The sequence below is a fragment of the Callionymus lyra genome, chromosome 2, assembly GCF_982586985.1.
Source record: "Callionymus lyra chromosome 2, fCalLyr1.hap1.1, whole genome shotgun sequence".
Lineage (NCBI taxonomy): Eukaryota > Metazoa > Chordata > Actinopteri > Syngnathiformes > Callionymidae > Callionymus > Callionymus lyra.
The window spans coordinates 32,300,819-32,319,449 of NC_141819.1; the positions used below are offsets into that span (position 1 = coordinate 32,300,819).

The 18,631-nt window shown below is 39.5% G+C and overlaps 3 protein-coding genes across 3 annotated transcripts; 2 read left to right on the top strand and 1 right to left on the bottom strand.

Moving 5' to 3' along the window:
- The first annotated feature begins 370 nt into the window (after nucleotides 1–370).
- Nucleotides 371–1,695, top strand: LOC148086579 (cocaine- and amphetamine-regulated transcript protein-like). Its single transcript, XM_087784759.1, has 3 exons — nucleotides 371–854; nucleotides 1,436–1,519; nucleotides 1,588–1,695. Exons 1-3 carry the CDS (start codon nucleotides 732–734, stop codon nucleotides 1,693–1,695), a joined length of 315 nt encoding a protein of 104 aa, XP_087640885.1. The 5' UTR covers nucleotides 371–731.
- Nucleotides 1,696–1,812: 117 nt separating this feature from the next.
- Nucleotides 1,813–10,299, bottom strand: LOC148086580 (uncharacterized). Its single transcript, XM_087784747.1, has 5 exons — nucleotides 9,635–10,299; nucleotides 4,585–4,681; nucleotides 2,940–3,093; nucleotides 2,732–2,874; nucleotides 1,813–2,644 (listed from the first exon to the last, which is right to left on the bottom strand). Coding segments are annotated over exons 1-5 (723 nt in total). The 5' UTR covers nucleotides 9,962–10,299; the 3' UTR covers nucleotides 1,813–2,642.
- A 6,119-nt stretch (nucleotides 10,300–16,418) lies between these two features.
- On the top strand, nucleotides 16,419–18,381 carry LOC148086581 (uncharacterized). Its single transcript, XM_087782998.1, has 4 exons — nucleotides 16,419–16,487; nucleotides 17,298–17,362; nucleotides 17,436–17,590; nucleotides 17,650–18,381. Exons 1-4 carry the CDS (start codon nucleotides 16,419–16,421, stop codon nucleotides 17,943–17,945), a joined length of 585 nt encoding a protein of 194 aa, XP_087639124.1. The 3' UTR covers nucleotides 17,946–18,381.
- Nucleotides 18,382–18,631: the final 250 nt, after the last annotated feature.

Sequence of the window (18,631 nt, forward strand, 5' to 3'; positions counted from 1 at the left end):
GTCGTGTCTCCTCCATCCTGTCTCCTCGGACTCTGTCGTGTCTCTTCCATCCTGTCTCCTCGGACTCTGTCGTGTCTCTTCCATCCTGTCTAATAGGACTCTGTCGTGTCTATTCCATCCTGTCTCCTCGGACTCTGTCGTGTCTATTCCATCCTGTCTCCTCGGACTCTGTCGTGTCTTCTCCGTCGTGTCTCCTCGGACTCTGTCGTGTCTTCTCCGTCGTGTCTCCTCGGACTCTGTCGTGTCTTCTCCATCCTGTCTCCTCGGACTCTGTCGTGTCTCTTCCATCCTGTCTCCTCGGACTCTGTCGTGTCTCTTCCATCCTGTCTAATAGGACTCTGTCGTGTCTATTCCATCCTGTCTCCTCGGACTCTGTCGTGTCTTCTCCGTCGTGTCTCCTCGGACTCTGTCGTGTCTTCTCCATCCTGTCTCCTCGGACTCTGTCGTGTCTTCTCCATCGTGTCTCCTCGGACTCTTCGGACTCTGTCGTGTCTTTTTGGACTTGTTTGCGTCTCTCTCTGTCGTGCCTGTGTGGACACATGGGTTCACCTGGACCAACCGAGGTTGTACATCGTCACAATTTTTCTCTTTGCTCGTCACTTCCTGTTTGCTGGCGGCGACCTCTCGACCTCAGTTGACCCCGGACGTCTCATCTCATCATGGCGTGTAAATATCACTGCGTATAAAGAATCTTCCGAGTGTCCAGACTTCAGACCTGCGGCAGCAGCATCATGTCAGGAGGCAGAATGCTGCTGCTGAGCGCCACCTGCTGGCTGCTGCTCATCCTGGGAGGCTGCAGTGAGCTGAGGTTTGAGCGATTGAGCAGAACAACGGACGCTGACGAGAAGGAGCTGGTGAGGTCTAGCACTTTTTCTGTCCTTTTTGCTTATAAGAAGCTGCCGTTATTAAATGTTATTGTTACAAATTAGTTTCTCTATAAATCCTAATTTTCGTACTTTACATTAAACGAAAAAAAACGTCTTTTCATTCAATACATTCTTGTGTCTTTACACTTGTATACTAGTTTTATTCATACTTTTATTTGAAAACAACCATTTAATCAATTGAAGGTATTCTTGATCTTAACAGGTGAAAAAAAAAAATAAAAAAAAATTGCACTATAAATGAAAATTGTCATTTTTATTTTTATATTTTACTTTTATTTATAATAGTTTCGTCATTGAAGTGCTGAAAAAAGCTTGGAAATGGTTTATAATCTTTATTTTTTGCTTGTAATCTTCAAAATAAATTGTATTTAAAATAATTTTGTGTTTATCAATAGTGATATTGAATTTGTTTGTGAATTTTGTTAAATACAAAGTTTATCATGCGTATTAAATAAAAGTTGTGTATTAAAAATGTTGTTTTGGGAACATTTGGGTTTTATTTCTGATGCTTCTTTGACGTGTAACACTGAAGTTAAATCTCTCTTCAGATCGAAGCTCTGCAGGAAGTTCTGGAGAAGCTGAAGACCCAAGATCTCCCGTCCTCTGAGAAGAAGCTGGGCTGGCTGCCTTCGGTGAGAACCCTCGTGTGACACTAGAGGGCGCTCTGCCTGATCCTAACTCTCTACTTGTGTGGTTCCAGTGTGACGCAGGCGAGCTGTGTGCGTTGCGTAAAGGCTCGCGGGTCGGGAAGTTGTGCGGCTGTCCGAGAGGAACCGTCTGTAACTTCGACGTCCTCAAGTGTCTGTGAGACAATAAAGTTTTGAGCAGAGTCGTGTCTGTGCTTCTCTCTGGAGAGTTTTCTCGTTGATCGTAAGTCAAACCAGTCGAGTAGAAACGTCTCCGTCACAGAATGTCAGACAAAAGGTTCAGTTTGGGAAACGCCTCCCATTTATTGACGTCCACCAGCACCAGCAGTCCAAATAAAAACTAGAGTCGACGGAGCTTCAGACTGAGAGTTGACAAAATAAAACAAGACGTGACAGTGGGAGAAACTTTATAACTTTAGCGTGTTCACATCTGCAGCCACAGGAGGTTCACATGGACGACAACGACACTCCAGCTTCTACTGACGAACCTTTCATAACTTCTAGCACTTGCTCTTTGTATGTTGCAGTTCCCTGAACTTCCTCTAGATGTTTCAATCCATGTGATTCAAGTGTTGTCGTCCATGTAAACAAAGACTCCTGCAGTTGGATAAGCACCAGTGCATGATGGGAAATCGCTTAAATCTGAGTCAGAACGTAAGATTGTTTTAAACTCGCCAGTCACTTGAAAAAATATAAAACATTATGAACGCTTAAAAGAAGCTTGCTGAGTATTGTGGGATTGTGGCAAAGCTAAAAAATGCAACATGTGAGGAGCTGGAGTCAAATCCATGCCGATGTCCCTGAAGGCATCGCGTAGCAAAAATGAGTTTCTCTGGCGTAGCTTCATCGACGATTGGTTCTAGCGTCAAAGGTTAGATAAACAAAAGGAAGCGACAGCAGCGTGAGGCGTTGGATGGACGCGGGGGAAAAAGCAGCAGTGGTGAAAAGTCTCTTCAAGTCAAAGCGAAAGTTCGTCTACGGTTCTTACGACGGCGGGGACACGTCGCCGTGATAGTTTGTACAGCAGTCGATGAGTCACTCCAGGCTCCGCCCACTTCCCCCTGGATCACAGTCCTCGCCGTCGGCTCCTTGAACGCCGCCGTGATGCTCCTGAAACGTCAAGATTTGAGATTTGTAGATCCAGGAATTGATACTAGTCATGATGGTCAGTGGTGTGATGCGTTCAGGCGCACTCACAGGTTATTAGATGGAGTGCACAGCTGACGAGCAGCAACACGGCGGCGGCGTGCGGCGACGCGGCATCATCGCACGGTGGTTTACTGGTCGCGTCCTGCTGCCGCTGAGGGGGCGGAGCCGCGTTGGTCACTTTGCACTTCTGACTGCGGAGACAAGTGGAACTTTAGAGTCGGGAAGCAGCGGCGCCTCCTGGTGGTGGACGACTCACAGCTGCCTCTGCAGGTACACCTGGCTGGACTCGCAGGCTCGGGTCTCGCTCTGCGCCGCCAGCATCTGACTGTCGGCCGCCGCCTTCTTGCTGTGGCAGGACTCGGTCTGGTGGAAGGCCAGAGTCATGTTGTACTGCAGGACCTCCGCCAGCTCTGGGAACAAGAACATCAGACGAGGAGGTCAGCGTGCTTTTTGGTTGGCATGACGACGGAAACGATTAATCATAAATCTGAAGGCGGACATATAAGGGAGTGAGTCTTATCAGAGCTGCCACTGAGTCATGACCGCAGTCTGGTCCAAACAACCAGGACGTCACTTCTTACCCCGTCATCAGAGTTCTATTAAATCTTTTCAATCAACTCTGAAAAAATTACTTTGTTTCTACTAGATATATTTGTGATGCTGCTTTTAAACAATTTACTAATAATCATATTTAATTATGCATTTTATAATCAACTGTTTTACTTAATTTTCCCAATTTTAATGTGGAATATTGTATTCATTGTTCTTACAGTCAGGAAATATTGAACTGAACAGGTCTCTTTTCCAAAATCTACTTTTATTGAGAGAATATTTTTTTATATTAATGAAAATCTTTTTACCTAAATTATGTTTAAATTATTTAAATTATGGCTTTCAGGGTGTCCCCCATATCTCACCCCAAGTAGCTGGGACAGGCTCCAGTCCCCTGTGCCTCTAATTAGGGAAGTTGTCAAAAATAAAATGAAACATCACAAAAAAAGATGTTGAAAATAAAAAAAACAAAAGGGAAAATGTAAACGAATAAAGTAAAAATGTCCATGTCTATATCCAAATCGATCGCAAACGGAATCTTAAGTAATAATTGGCCTCAATATATATATATTAATATATATACACATTAACAGGTTTATTATTCAGTTCTTTGTTAAAAACAATATGAATTGTTTAGCGTTTTGTCATTTATTTTAACGGTCTTGCTGCAGCTGGCGCCCCCTGCTGACTGCTCCATGCTAGTCACTCTCCCTCCTCCAGGCTGTGACTCATGGTCTGCTGGACAAACATCAGGAAGGTGTTTGATTGTGTCCACATAACAACCCTCTCAGGTCACTTCCTGCTTCTGTTCTCGGGCGGACGTTTCCTCCGGCAGCTGGTGCAGGACAACACCTCGTCCAGTGGAGCTCCTCCCTCACGGGGATCATTCACATGCTTGTGTGATCCTGCAGAAGGAGACTCCGGGCAACACCAACTTTTTCCTCCCCTGGAACCCTGGCCTTACCTACCAGTGAGTCACCCGATGACGATTGAAGAACTCCGCCGTCACACACACACACACTTGTACACAACCTCGTCATCGGTTACCCTCCATGACTTCAGACGAAGAGGAAACCAGTGAGTTTCAAGCAGGATCTAATTCTGTGACTTTCTCACTGGAACTGCTGCTCCACAATTGTTAAACGTTTGTCAGAACCGTCACGCGTTCTTCATAGTCAACTCATATTTTTACATCTTCTCGTGACTCTCTCCGCTTGTGACCTTCCCGGAGCTGCTGGGTTTGTTTACTCGGACTCACTGGTCGCCGTGGCAACAGCCAGCGACGCCAGAGCGGAGAGAGAGACTCCTTTCATGGCCTGTGACGGAGATTTTCCTGGTGACGTTCTTACCTTCCTGCAGCTGCAGCTGAGCCGTGAGGTTGACTTCCCTGTGTCGCAGCAGCTCCACGTCCTCCTGCAGCGCACTGATGTTCAGAGCCAGCAGCACCTGCAGGTATGAACACACCTGAGTCACTCAGAGCTCTGGTACTACACACACACCCTAGACAATGGTGGCTCAGATCAGTTAGTGAGCTTTATTTGTTATCATGAAAAATTGTATGCGATTTTATACGAGAAAAAATATGACCAGAGGAAGGAAGTTTGCTATATAAGACACATCAATAAAATAAAGTTATTACCACTTTTATTCACTATAATATTAACTCAGGATGTATGAACTGAAAATAGCTAAATATGTCACAAAGTGCACATTAAAAGTTGAAAAATATACATTTGATTTTGTATATAGGGAAAATAATTGTGGATGGACATTCTGGAAGGAATAAATATATTTTGAATGTGATTTCCAGTTAGAAATATATATATATTTCTTTGATTTACATGTACAGTTTGATAATAAGTGATGAGCTGATGAAAATTCGTGAAACAAGATCCCTATTTTTAGTCCACTAGATGTCACTAGAAAAAGCTATTACTCTAGAAAAGCTATTCAAATGAAAGCTCACATCATTTTTAAAGTGAGAGCACCATCTACTGAGCTCTCAAGTGACATTTCAACACTGCTTCATGAAGCTTCACCATAAATATTAACTATTATATCATATATATGTTATTTTATCATTTTTCAAATTCCATATAACAATGTGAAAGAGAAAAACACTTTGGGTTTGTTTTTCCCTTAAGAAGAAAGATTTTTTTTTAATGTAGATTTAATTTTATTTATATTTATACACGTCCAAAAAGCTATAACTATGCATTAAACTAAATAATATCGACTTTCACTCATAAAAAAAAAAACCAAACAGTAATGTATTATATGAGAAGAAAACGTATATATTTCTTTTACTAAATTATATTTTATGTTCAGATGTGCTACAGACAAATTGAAGTCTTAAAAATAGTTGCTTAATGTGTGTTGCTGATATTTTATTTATATACTGCAGAATGAAGTCAGTGCTAGATTTGCGATAATGAAAGGAAAACAGCCTGAAAGTGTACAGACTTCAGATTCACCAGATCTATACTGGAATTCAGAGGGAGTCCCGACATGTTCGCATGCTTATGTTGAATGTACCCAGGAGCCTCATGGGTCCAGTGTTCAGCTGCTATTTTTAACCCCATGATAACAAGGTGAAGGTCTGGTACCGGGCAGAATCAGAACCAGCTCGGGTCTCTTTAGAGAACTTTCCTCAAACACAGAAACATGCAGACATAGACCGATAACCTGCCCATGATCCGACTGATACTGGCGCCAACTCAACCCAGAACAGAGTGGGCCGAGCTGCCAGCTGCAGCCGATTGAAAACAGGGCACGAGAAACATTCCTTTCACCTCACAGAAGAGTTTAAAGTGGGAGCAGCAGACACCAGGGAAGACTGACAGAACAGGGTGTGGCCGAGGAACATCACAGATACAGTAAATCCTCACATGTTGAACCATAAGACGGTTCTGTAGGTGACCCGGCCTCTCCAGTCATGTTTATGTACGGCCCGGTTCAAACAAATGACATTATTCGCATCATGATACCACATGGGCTAATGGGGGAAAGCTCCACTCTGGATTAAGAACACCTCACTCTCTGGCTTGGGAACAACTCCAAAACCCAAGTAAGAGATCAAAACATAAATTATAAAAAACTTGTTTTTTTAAATGATGGCATTCTCTCACAACTTCCTTAAAATGCTAGGAACTAGTTAGCATCTGAATTATATTTATCAATGCCACCACTTGTATAAATGCTAACGGTTAGCTACTATTAGTTGATTTTCTAACCGGCAACACTTGCTAACAGTTAGCATCTCTAAGTTATCGCTATCACAGCCTCAACTTGTTTAAATGCTAACAGTTAACATCTCTAACTTATCGCTATCACAGCCTCCACTTGTTTAAATGCTAGCAGTTAGCATCTCTAACGTATCTCTAACACAGCCTCCACTTGTTTAAATGCTAACAGTTAGAATCTCTGAGTTATCTATATCACTTGTTTAAATGCTAACAGTTAGCATCTCTAACGTATCTCTAACACAGCCTCCACTTATTTAAATGCTAACAGTTAGAATCTCTGAGTTATCTATATCACTTGTTTAAATGCTAACAGTTAGCATCTCTAAGTTATATCTATCACAGCCTCCACTTGTTTAAATGATAACAGTTAGAATCTCTGAGTTATCTATATCACTTGTTTAAATGCTAACAGTTAGCATCTCTAAGTTATATCTATCACAGCCTCCACTTGTTTAAATGATAACAGTTAGCATTTCTAAATTATCTCTACTTGTTTAAATGCTAACAGTTAGCACCTCAAAGTTATCTCTATCAGAAGTTACCTCCACTTGTTTAAATGCTAACAGTTAGCATCTCTAAGTTATCTTTATCAGAGCCTCCACTTGTTTAAATGTTAACAGTTAGCATCTCTATGTTATCTCTATCACAAGTTACCCCCACTTGTTCAAATGCTAACAGTCAGCATCTCTAAGTTATATCTATCACAGCCTCCACTTGTTTAAATGCTAACAGTTAGCATCTCTAAGTTATATCTATCACAGCCTCCACTTTTTCAAACGCTAACAGTTAGCATCTCTAAGTTATATCTATCACAGCCTCCACTTGTTTAAATGCTAACAGTTAGCATCTCCAAGTTATATCTATCACAGCCTCCACTTTTTCAAACGCTAACAGTTAGCATCTCTAAGTTATATCTATCACAGCCTCCACTTTTTCAAACGCTAACAGTTAGCATCTCTAAGTTATATCAATCACAGCCTCCACTTGTTTAAATGCTAACAGTTAGCATCTCTAAGTTATCTATATCACAGCCTCCACTTGTTTAAATGCTAACCGTTAGCATCTCTAAGTTATCTATATCACAGCCTCCACTTGTTGAAATGCTAACAGTTAGCATCTCTAAGTTATCTATATTACAGCCTCCACTTGTTTAAATGCTAACAGTTAGCATCTCTAAGTTATCTATATTACAGCCTCCACTTGTTTAAATGCTAACAGTTAGCATCTCTAAGTTATATCTATATCACAGCCTACACTTGTTTAAATGCTAACAGTTAGCATTAATAACTTATCTTTCACTTACAGTATCTTTAAACACGGTTGCAGCTGTTCCACGTATTCTGGAAAAACACCAGATAAGCACGATGTGGCAGAACCATGAGAAAGGGAGAGGGTGACGAGGGAGAGATTCTAGGGACTAGAGGTGAAGAAGGAATGAGTCACAAGCTACCATGAAAAGATGAGGAGGGAGAGGAGGAAGGCTACACTCACTTTTTCCAACCAAAGTCTCTTAAATTCTAATCCTGGACATAAAAGCCAGAGGCTGCAGCGAGCAGCAACAGTCGGGTGAGTCAGACAGGAAGAGAAAACGCTAAATAAGTCCACATGATAGAAAGAAGGATTCTGTCGTTTCTTCTGTGTTTCGGTGAGGAGGCAGGATCTCTCCTCTAGATCTGGCAACCGATCCAAATATTTGTCTATTTTGGGTTTGTTGTCTCTTGTTTGGCAGCAACAGTTCAGTTTTCACAGGAGGTCCACACGCAGCAACAGTACTTCGACATTCAAGTCCTGTCTCATCTACTACAAGTACAAATGTATTACTACAACTACCCTGGCTACTATAACAATATTTTACTAGCCAATAGTACAACTTCTCTTAGTAAGTACTACCTTCACAAGCTCTACTGGTAGACTGCACCTTTCTAACTCCTAGTACCACTTTCAAACTCTACAACCACCCCTACTATTACTAGTTAAATTCCATGTACTACTTCCACCACTTCTTGAACCCAACTACAACTACTGCTACTTCTACTAAAACAATTATTACCATTTCCACGGCTTCTACTATAAACCAATATATTACAATACTAGTTCTACTACCACCTTTAACTGTCCAAAAAGTACTAAACCACTACTTTAATTATTTATACAGCAAGGACTACTACCTTTACAACTACTAATGCTGCTACTGCTAGGACTAACAATACAACTTGAACTATAACTTCACATATTATTGCCGTTACTACTAGTACATCTACCGCTAATACTACAACTACTTATATTTCTATAACAACTACGACAGATTATTGCTATTACTACTGCTAATACTACAACTACTTATCTTTGTAGAACTACTACTACATGTATTATTCATGCTACTACTGAAGCTTCAACTACTACTATGACTTAAAATAGAATGACTACTACAACTACTACTATTACTACTCTACTGCAAATAATACATCTACAAGTACTGCATCTTCCATTAATGCTACAAACACTACTTCAAATACTGATACTACAACTATTACTGGAACTACAACTACCTCAAATATTATTTCTACTTCTACTACAATAATCCCTAATATATTAACTACTACTATAACATTTAATATCACAATAACTTCAACCACATCTTTTTTTTTACTTCTACTACATTAATATAATTAATATTTCAACTACGACTATTAACTATTTTAATTACTACAACTACTACCACAAAAAATATTGTTTCTACTTTTATTGTTTCAAATACTGTAACTGCTACTATAAATACTAATGCTACTATAACTACTACAATTAATACTAGACCAACTACTATCACAACTACTACAAATATTACTTCTACTACATATACTTATACTACAACAAATACTACAAAAACTAGAAATACTAATACAATCATCAAAAGCGACGTTCCACAAGTGCAGTTCCTACTTCTTTTTAATAGTACTGTGACTCAAGTCCACTGAAGAATGACACTAACTATGATTGGACACACAAATCAAATCATCCATAAAACTATCCTAATCCGGGTTGAATCAGGAACAACATGAATAAACATCTCTGACTGAGAAATGAAACTGGAAGGAAACTGAAACACTAAAACAGGATTTTGTACTTTCCTGTCTCACGCGTGTATTTCACTCACGTTCTCCTGCCGACACTCTGCCAGGGTGTAGTTGGTGGCGTTGAGTTGAGCGAGCAGCACCAGGACCTCCGCCCTCTGCCTCTCCTGCTCCTCCCTGGCCTGCTGCAGCATCTCCTCCAGCGCCACCTTGTTCTTGCTGCACACCACCTTGGTGCCCTCCAGCTTCTCCGTCATCTCCTGCAGCTCGGCGCGGTACGTGGACGAGCCCTTCAGGTCGGGCGAGGTGGACCACACCACGATGATGATGAGCGCGATGATGGACCAGATGGACAGCAGAGCGATCACCACGTTCTTGGCCTTCTGCGACGACTTGGGCGAGCTCTCCATGGCGGGAGGGAGGATGGAGCGGCTGCTCTGGGCGAAGGACTCGGGTCGAAGTGAGCCGGAGTTTCCCCTCGCGGGAGGAGGAGGGCGGCCACGCCCCTTTCCCACCCGCTCCACCTCTGGAAAGTCACAACATCAAGCCAGGAAGGTTACACACAAACACACACACGGAAAGTTTCGTTTCTGTGTGAAGAATGTGTCATGGTGGGCAGGGATAGTGAGGACTTGTTTTAGATTAGAGGAGCAGCTTCTGTGGTTCCGTCCTCACGACGGCAGAACATTCAAGAGCACTGAGGCCGCCTGTGTGTCGTGAACTGAGGTGAACCCGTCAAACTATGAGGATTCGTGGCAGCCGGCCAAAAGTTTGCCTGAGGTTTTTCAGGAAGAAATGAAAGTGAAGCTCAACGAGACTCTCAGTGCCACCTCACCCTTTCCTGGTCGACATCCAGCTGCTGGCAAACAGCTGGAAAAATGTGCCCCCCCCCACTGCTGCCCACCCCGGCACACCCTTCTGCATTACGCCGCTCTGATAGGACAGACGTGGTCTCACTGAAAAAAAAAGGTGGAAAAAGCTCTCATACCTGACCTGTTTCCAGTTTAAACTCAGTTTGGCTGAACAGTTGAAAACAAAACTGTGCTTCGATCATTAAACACACACAGAACACAAACCTCCGTTGTGTACCTTGTTTCTTATGTCACCATGCTCTCAGAATAAAAAAAAAGTTTTCTTCTTCATCGCTACAATTGTGCCCTTGTTTAATTATTTTGCGAATCATAATCTCTTTATTGTCATTGCACATAGTACAACGGAATTTAAATTGCGTCACCCAGATGGTGCAAATTACGACACATATTTCAAGTCAGCGACACAACCATTGACGAGGCAGCAAAGTTTAAAAGACAATCGATGATTGAATTAACGGTCCAGCGGCCAAATCTTAAATTCATATTCTTGATGATATCTATGACATATAAAGATGCCGGTGTTTAAGATAAGGAACAAAGATTATGGAAGTCAGTAATTACAAAGAGACTTCTTATAATTGTGTAAAAAATATCAATACACTGACATCTTTTCTTCACAATACTGTACTGATATTCAACAGAACTGTATGCATTACAAAAAGCCTTAGTATTTAAATGTTTTTAGCTTTTAAATCAAGTTGTATTTTACAATAACGTGTATAAAATAGCACCATACACGTGGTGCAATTTTCACAGTGTTGGTTCTGTTTTGTGTGGCTATTCCATTCCATCCTCTAGATGGCAGAAGTCATTTATTCTTCCACAGTTTAAGGAACAATGAAATCCCACAAGATCCCTGCAATGACTGAGAGCGAGAGGATACAGTCGACTCAAGCAGCTTTTACATGAAAGCAGTAACGACTTTGTTGAGAGTCATGCGGTCTGAAACTTCTGCGGCTGCGGAGTCAAGTACTCGACAATACTATAAATATATCCTTGTTCCTATGTTCCTCTGTTGCATTGCAATGTATCGTTGCCCCTGCATCGTGTTACCCATCGTATCACAGATTCTTGCCAATGCACAACCCTAAAAATAAATAAAAGTCATGTTGAAGTTGAGTTATTTGACAGTCTAGGACAAACACAGAGATAATTAAGATATATTCAGCCTCGAAGGACAAAACATAATAACACAATTACACCTACTGTTACTGAGAGTTTGGTAAATATACATTCAGTTCTGCCAGTGAATTAGACAGACAAATGATTTAAGCCCCTTGTGTGTTTGTTTTTGACAGCCCTGAAATGAAACATCTGTGCCGCATTATGCTTCAGGGGGGGACATGGATGAGCCCCTGGTCTACCTCCCAGTTGAAAACCTCACAAGTCCAAGAGAAATCTTGACAAGATGCCAGAGACGTACCAACTGACTTTTCTTGGAGGAACAGTGTTTCTACTTTGAATCTTATTTCGGTCAATACGACAATCGGTCGTTAAAGATTCTATCGTTGTTGAAACATGTTAACGTCTATTACTTCAGAACGGTCTGGGTTCTGGAGTTTCTATTGATTGTCCACTGTTGTATAATAAAGAGATAACTATACTTCAGTAGAACGCTCAGTTACTGCGGCAACTCTTTGAACTTCAGTTTTGGCAGGTGAACATCTACTGAAGCTCCACAACCTCAAATCATCTGGTTTTGCTTCCGAAGCAATCTCAAGTATTCAACCCGAAAGGTTGAATCTGTGGGATACAACTGGCAGATTTGCAGAAAGTTGTCAACTTTTTTTTAAGTTTTCCCTGACCGTCGTCATCGGTGTGACATCACTGATGATTGTGATTGTCAGACTTTACCGTTCTTCAGTTGTTAACTCGACAAAAGAACGTTTTTTAAGCAGTCTGGATTACATTTCCAATGTTATATGTTTACAACATAAGGGACTTAAAAGCTATATGATATTGCACCCAGCTAAAAAAAATCAAATACACAACATTAATGCAATGCGTCTGATTAAAATCCTAAATTATTATTAAATTATTCTTTCAAATTCTAACTTGAGTCCAGTTCTGCCTGTTTGGACTCGCTGAGAAAGCCGCCAGGGCGCCCCCGTGTGGAGCAGAAACAATAGGACATTTTGAGGGGCCTTTTGAGAAAAGTCAAGTCAGAATCATTTCCTGCAGCTGCAGACTGTGGCAGACAGATGTCAACCGTCAACAGCCTAAAAACCTAAGCTGGTTACACTGAAAACATTGCAGGCTATTGATTGTGGAATATTTAATAATTTTGATAATGTCGTCTCCTCAGGTCCTTCTTGTTCTTCTCGCTCTCTGTGGTGAGTATTTTGTTAATACAGCTTCATATTTGAATCTTTTTTTTACTTATTTTGCTTAATACATTTTCAAAAAGTTTCCTGAATCTTTGCTGATAAAAATATTTTATTTTATTACAAGGCATAAATAATATTCCTTCTAAACATAGGCAAGACAGAACTTTAAAAATGTAAAAGCCAATTGTGAATATTTATGAAACTTGAGTGTTGCTTCTAGTGAGACACAGTTTTACTATGTGAAAAAATACTTGTTTTTTTGACTGGATGTTTGAAAGTTGTGTTCTTTATATAATTAGTAGTTGACGGGTAAAACTGACTATTAGCTACATTCAAAATTGTTGCAATACTGTTTACAGTTGTCTACATTTATAAAGCGTTAGTTTCAACATTTTTTTTTTTTTATTGAGATTTTTACTGGGTCATTGTTTCATTAATTTCAATATAAACTAACTTGTTTTCATTTGACCATTTTAGGTTTTAATGCTTCATTGATAGTCCAGGTATCAGTGGGCGAAAGTGTGATCCTAAAGTGCCCCCTGCTGGTCAGCAGCAATACAACTACATCTGTGGCCAGCTGGTACAGGAAGACCGCAGGACGAGGAATACAGCATGTCCTCTCCTTTATGTCATCCAACATATCCAACATGACTCTGGGTCCCTCCAGACTCTCTGTCACACCTGAAGGGTCTCTGGTGTTGTTTGGCTCCAGAGTGAGGGACTCAGGGGCTTATTTCTGCAGCATCAGCTCCACAGAAGTGGAGGAACGTCGCTAACACCTTTCTCTGGTTGATTAACTAGCCAACTTCAACGATCCTGGCTTTCTTGTGTTTGAGTTCAAGACAATGTCCAGTAGTATTTGTGTATTCATACAATAAATCTCTTACCTTGTTAAATAAAACAACTCTCTTCATTTTGCAGAAGTTTTTTGTTGAAGGCTCAGTCAGCACCGTCATTTTCCCACTTAGACCTGGGGACAAATTGTACAAGATAATGAAAAGAAAATAATTCATAATACACCGCTAAAGCACAAGCAACCCAATTTTTTTCTATTTGGAAAAACCATAGCAAGAATTGACTGATAAAAGTATTTGTGTGATTGTGAGATATTCATCTAAACATTTGTAAGCATAACTTTTATCAAAGGGACGTTTAGTAATGAAAAGTTTGGAGTTAAATGTCAAGAGGCCAGATTGGTTGAATACCTGGAAGTTGTTGGGCTCAGGATTAATTAATGAATTTAGGGCACAGGTCTTATTGGAAAACTTACTGTGTCAACAACTGATGGGAAAACGACATATTTTAAATAATTTTTCTGTTTCCTACATCAAAAACACAGGCTCTCAATATGATCAATAATAAAGAAGCAATCTATCGACTGTGTGTAGAATGAATGCTGTTGAACAGCGTGAAACACTTTTTTTAAACAGGTGGTTTATTTGTGTTTCAATCTCAACCACACAGATGCGAAATACTAGCACAACATTAACAGACGAACATTTTACTCTGAATGTCACGTTAAACGACTTTTTTTTAAAGCTGTTTGCAGGGGGAATTATTCGATCCATGATTTAAGTAGTTTGGTTTACGTTTCACTGGCAACTACACTTATTTGTTGAATATAGAAGGAGGATAGTCACCTGCTAGTCTTCAGGAAACTATCGACGCCATTTTGTTTGTTGATACTTTTGATCCCGCCAGAGCTGTTCAGCCTAATTAACCGACCGAACTGTTGGTGCAGTACCATCTCTCACCACTCAATTGAACTGAAGTTGGTGCGGCGCTGTTTGACCAAATCTTCATTGTTTCACAGCTAAACAGTTAAACTAGAATTTGTGAATTTTGCCATTAAAACAAATGCTAGAAAATAGTTTTTACCAGCAAAAGACATGAGTAATTAGCATTCCAAAATCACATTATAGGAAGAACAGCTTGTGATATAATAGAGGCAGAAACAATCAAGTTCTTGTTAGTTACAATAGTTCATCACTGGTCTGAAACTTATATCTCTGGGTCAATGTAAAAGGCCTCCCTGGCTCCCATGAATACATTTGCAGTGGTGGAGGTCGTTCACCTTGACCCTGAGACAAAAAGAGTTAAAAGTCCTTAGTGACAAAATTCCCTTGTAATAGTTTTCCACTTATTTTCATGTTTGAATTCATGTTCTTTTATTCTTGAAACTCTAGTTTATACAATGTCATACTTCATAAACAGAGATCCAGTGAATGTGTAATTATTTCTGACGCAATATGAGTGTTATACAATCGCTTTGTACTGTAGTCGTGACAGACAACATGGAAAAACATTTTATAACAACTAGGACGTAGCAATACCAAATGCTGTGGCATTAGAAGCGCCAGCAGACGGCGCTGTGGATCACTATGCTGGCTAAAATAATTGCGAACTAAATTTGTTTTATTAAGAATAATAGTTTTTAAATAAAGATAAATGTTGTTAATAATATAATAGTTTGTTCGAAGCATTTATCATAATCCTCCAAAGACTTATTTTTTGCTATATAAAACAACTTGGGTATTTCTTTCTCTTTTTTCTCATTGATATTTATGATTCTTTTATTTGAAAATAAAAAAAATGGTAAATATATTCATTAGTGTCTTCTACTGTTCTTATGTCACAGTTTCAGTCAGTAAACATCGTAACTTATTAATGAATTATTCATTTCCTTTTTTCTAATAGGTTTTAATATAATCATAAACAATAATGAGTTCATTTTCTGTGAATTAAAATGTAAACTAGAAAACTGCAGTGTGCTGAATCTTTAAACTAAAACTCTTGAAAGTATTGAAATAGTATTCAAATTAAAAACCTGTGGAAACATTTGAAATGATGCATAAAGGAAAAGACTGATGTGAAGACGATGAAATAAACTGAAAAATGTTGCAAAGAAAAAATAGAACACAAAAGGGAAAATGAAAAAGAAAAAAGAGGAGAAGAAAAAACTAGTAGAATCTGTAGTAGAAGTGGGAGTATAAGTAGAACTACAATTAGTTGTAATAGTATTAGTACTACAATTAGTAGTAAAAGTATAAGTATAAGTAGTAAAACTAGTCGTAGAATTAATAATACCGTATAATTAGTTATAGCAGTAGTAGAATTAGAAGGGTAGAAAAAGAGGAATAGAAGAAAGAGTGTCAAAGTACAAAAAGAGAACAAAGTGAAAGCAGTAGTACTAGATGGAGAAGAACACATAGCAATTGTGGTAGTAAGTAGTAGTGGCCTTAGTGGTAGTAGAGCACAAGAAAAAGCATATTGGCCATAAATTGTAGTTATAAAGTATAGTATAATATATAATGGTTTTTGCTCTTGCTTTACTAGTAATAGCTATTGTACTAGTTATTTTCCAGCAAAAGCAGTGTACAACAGGTTATTTAAATCCAAGTAAAACAACTAGTATCAAGTCAAAATATTAAATACAATCTTTATAAGGCAAACAGTGATTCTGTCTTAACTTTAGTTTCCAAAAAAGTAAAACAATGATTATGGGTTATCTTTGAACAACAACCCGTGTTATTACACATGCAGGTGTAACTGTTAAACCTCCAGCAGCTGAATCAACAGCAAACAACAGCAAAAAAAACTTCCTGTTTTCTTCTTGTTCATCAACCGTCGCTCTGATCCCAGAGCAGCCGTCTCCTCTGGAGACCATCATGGTTCTGCCTCAGCAGCTTCACAAGTGTCCTGGACGCACAGACGTGGATGGAGATCCATCGCAGCAGGTACTTCTTATGTTTGTCTGTAGAGTTATGATGGTAGTTGTGTTCTTGTGATGACTATTACAAAACTAAGAAGAAAATAGACATAACAGAGAAGTAGTTAATAGTAGTATTAGTAGTTATCAGTAGTTAATTCCTTAAATATATAGTTTAGATGTAGTTAAGACCGGGTGTTGGTAAATTTGATTTCACTTTACAGTAAGTGTAGTAGTATTATAATGCGGTATGTTAGTATGAGCATAGATGAGGTTATAAGATATAGTGGTATAATCATTGAAGCATTATGAAGTACTGTCTATAGATACTAGCTGAAGGAGTGGTATTAGTGGTTGTTACATTAACAGTATCAGAGGTAAAATAATTAGTACTATGAGTAAAAGAAGTAATTCATGTTGGTGGATTTTAAATGGATACAGAGCAGTTACACTTCTAGTACTTACCTAGTAAAATTGGAAATCCTTTTTGTGTAAATAAATCCATTAATACATCAGTATTGTATCAGTAGATCAAAACATTTGTACTATTACTTGAAGTAATAGTACAAATGTTTTGAAGTAATTTACTTCACTGTACACTCTTTTTGCAAATAGATTTGCATGTTTCGTTCTGTTATATTTGATATATTGTATTTAGATGTATTTTAAAACACATATTTTGTACTGGTGTTCGTTGTAGTCATAAAAAGTCGGAATTTGATTACACAGGGAACTCGTTCCTAGTGGGAACTTGACAACAAACACATTGAATCTTTAATGAAAATGATTTGTTTTCTGTGAAAAGCAGCATTTAATCAAACGTCTGTTGTTCTTCCAGTTGAGAGAAGATAGAGGGAGGGTCTTCAGGATGGACACGGTGGTGGTCACCATGGTCCTGCTGGGGTGAGATGAAGACCTGCTGCTTGGACAATCTGCTCTGTGGTCAAAGGATCAACCTTGTTTTCTCCTCCTGTAGGTCTGTTTGCTCCGTTCTCTCCGTCCCAGCTCAGCCCAGAGAAGCAGGTGTTTCCTTCTCAGTGGTCTTCAGTGAAGAGACTCGTCTGCTGGTGACCGTCAGAGGAGCAACATTGTACGACGATGACTCTTATCATCTTCACGAAAGAGCTGCAGGTGAGTTCTTCATTATCCTTTTCAGAGCTAAACCATCAGGTCTCTCCATCTCTGTGCAGGTTCTGATCCACAAGTGCAGATCATGTCTCCAGTTGAATCTCCAGGGCTGCTGGTCTGCCTGCTCAGAGGTCTGAAGTCTCCGCCGCTGGACGTCCTGTGGTGGGTCGACGAGCAGATCATGAAAGCACCGGTGCAGGTCCAGCTCGAGAGAGGTCTAGGCTACAGCGCCACCTCAGTCCTGGAGGTTTCTGCTGAAGAGCGGAGGAGCAGATCATCGTTCTGGTGCGGGACTGTTGAAGACGGACGTGTTTACAGACAGAAGCTCTGCTTGATACAACCCAAGAACTTCACATGACATCACGTCTGGTGGTTCAAATCAAAGTCTGGACACAAACTCTTTTACAAGAAGCAGGTTTTTCAGGCCATCTTTGGCAAATTTGATTTAGATTTGATTGTGTAACGTTCTATACATTTTGGTGTGCTTAACTATGAATTCTTCTTTATTTAAAGTGTTATTTGGTTTGAGAAATCTGTTCCATCATTAATGGTTATGTCACCAAAAATTCTAATTTCACTCATATTCTGCTGCTAGACTGGGATCTTCTGCTACCAACAAACATACATAAATATACAGAATTTTTAAAGTTTGGTCCTTTTGGACGAAGATGAAGACCAAGATAACTGAGCTCCGGTCGCTTCGTAAAAATGAAGTTACATTTCTGACTAAGTAGAAAGCAGCATTTGTGCGTGTAAATAAAAATGTGATGTGATGAAAAAAAAACCTCTTAATCAAACTATTTTCTTTACTACTTTTCTCATCTCACAGCTTGGTTCTTAAATGTATTGTTGTACATGATCATAAGACAATGAGTACTTAATTATTTCATTATTTCGCATCAGATTTTTGATGAATGTTTAAAACAAGAAGGAGAAGGAGTTTTCAGAAACCTTTGCATCAGGAGGTCAAATATGTTTTTTACAGGCATCTATAAACTTCTTGTGATAAATTGAGTCGACACAATAAATGTTGGAGATTCAGAA

Excerpts from the sequence above, each read along its gene's own strand:
- LOC148086581 (XM_087782998.1), top strand. The coding sequence starts at position 16,419 with ATGGTTCTGCCTCAGCAGCTTCACAAGTGTCCTGGACGCACAGACGTG. Across the intron at positions 16,488-17,297 it reads ATGGAGATCCATCGCAGCAG|TTGAGAGAAGATAGAGGGAG; the intron begins GTACTTCTTATG and ends TTGTTCTTCCAG. Across the intron at positions 17,591-17,649 it reads TCTTCACGAAAGAGCTGCAG|GTTCTGATCCACAAGTGCAG; the intron begins GTGAGTTCTTCA and ends ATCTCTGTGCAG.
- LOC148086580 (XM_087784747.1), bottom strand. The coding sequence starts at position 9,961 with ATGGAGAGCTCGCCCAAGTCGTCGCAGAAGGCCAAGAACGTGGTGATC. Across the intron at positions 4,682-9,634 it reads CAGAGTGTCGGCAGGAGAAC|GTGCTGCTGGCTCTGAACAT; the intron begins GTGAGTGAAATA and ends TCATACCTGCAG. Across the intron at positions 3,094-4,584 it reads TCAGCTGCAGCTGCAGGAAG|AGCTGGCGGAGGTCCTGCAG; the intron begins GTAAGAACGTCA and ends TCTTGTTCCCAG.
- LOC148086579 (XM_087784759.1), top strand. The coding sequence starts at position 732 with ATGTCAGGAGGCAGAATGCTGCTGCTGAGCGCCACCTGCTGGCTGCTG. Across the intron at positions 855-1,435 it reads ACGCTGACGAGAAGGAGCTG|ATCGAAGCTCTGCAGGAAGT; the intron begins GTGAGGTCTAGC and ends ATCTCTCTTCAG. Across the intron at positions 1,520-1,587 it reads AGCTGGGCTGGCTGCCTTCG|TGTGACGCAGGCGAGCTGTG; the intron begins GTGAGAACCCTC and ends GTGTGGTTCCAG.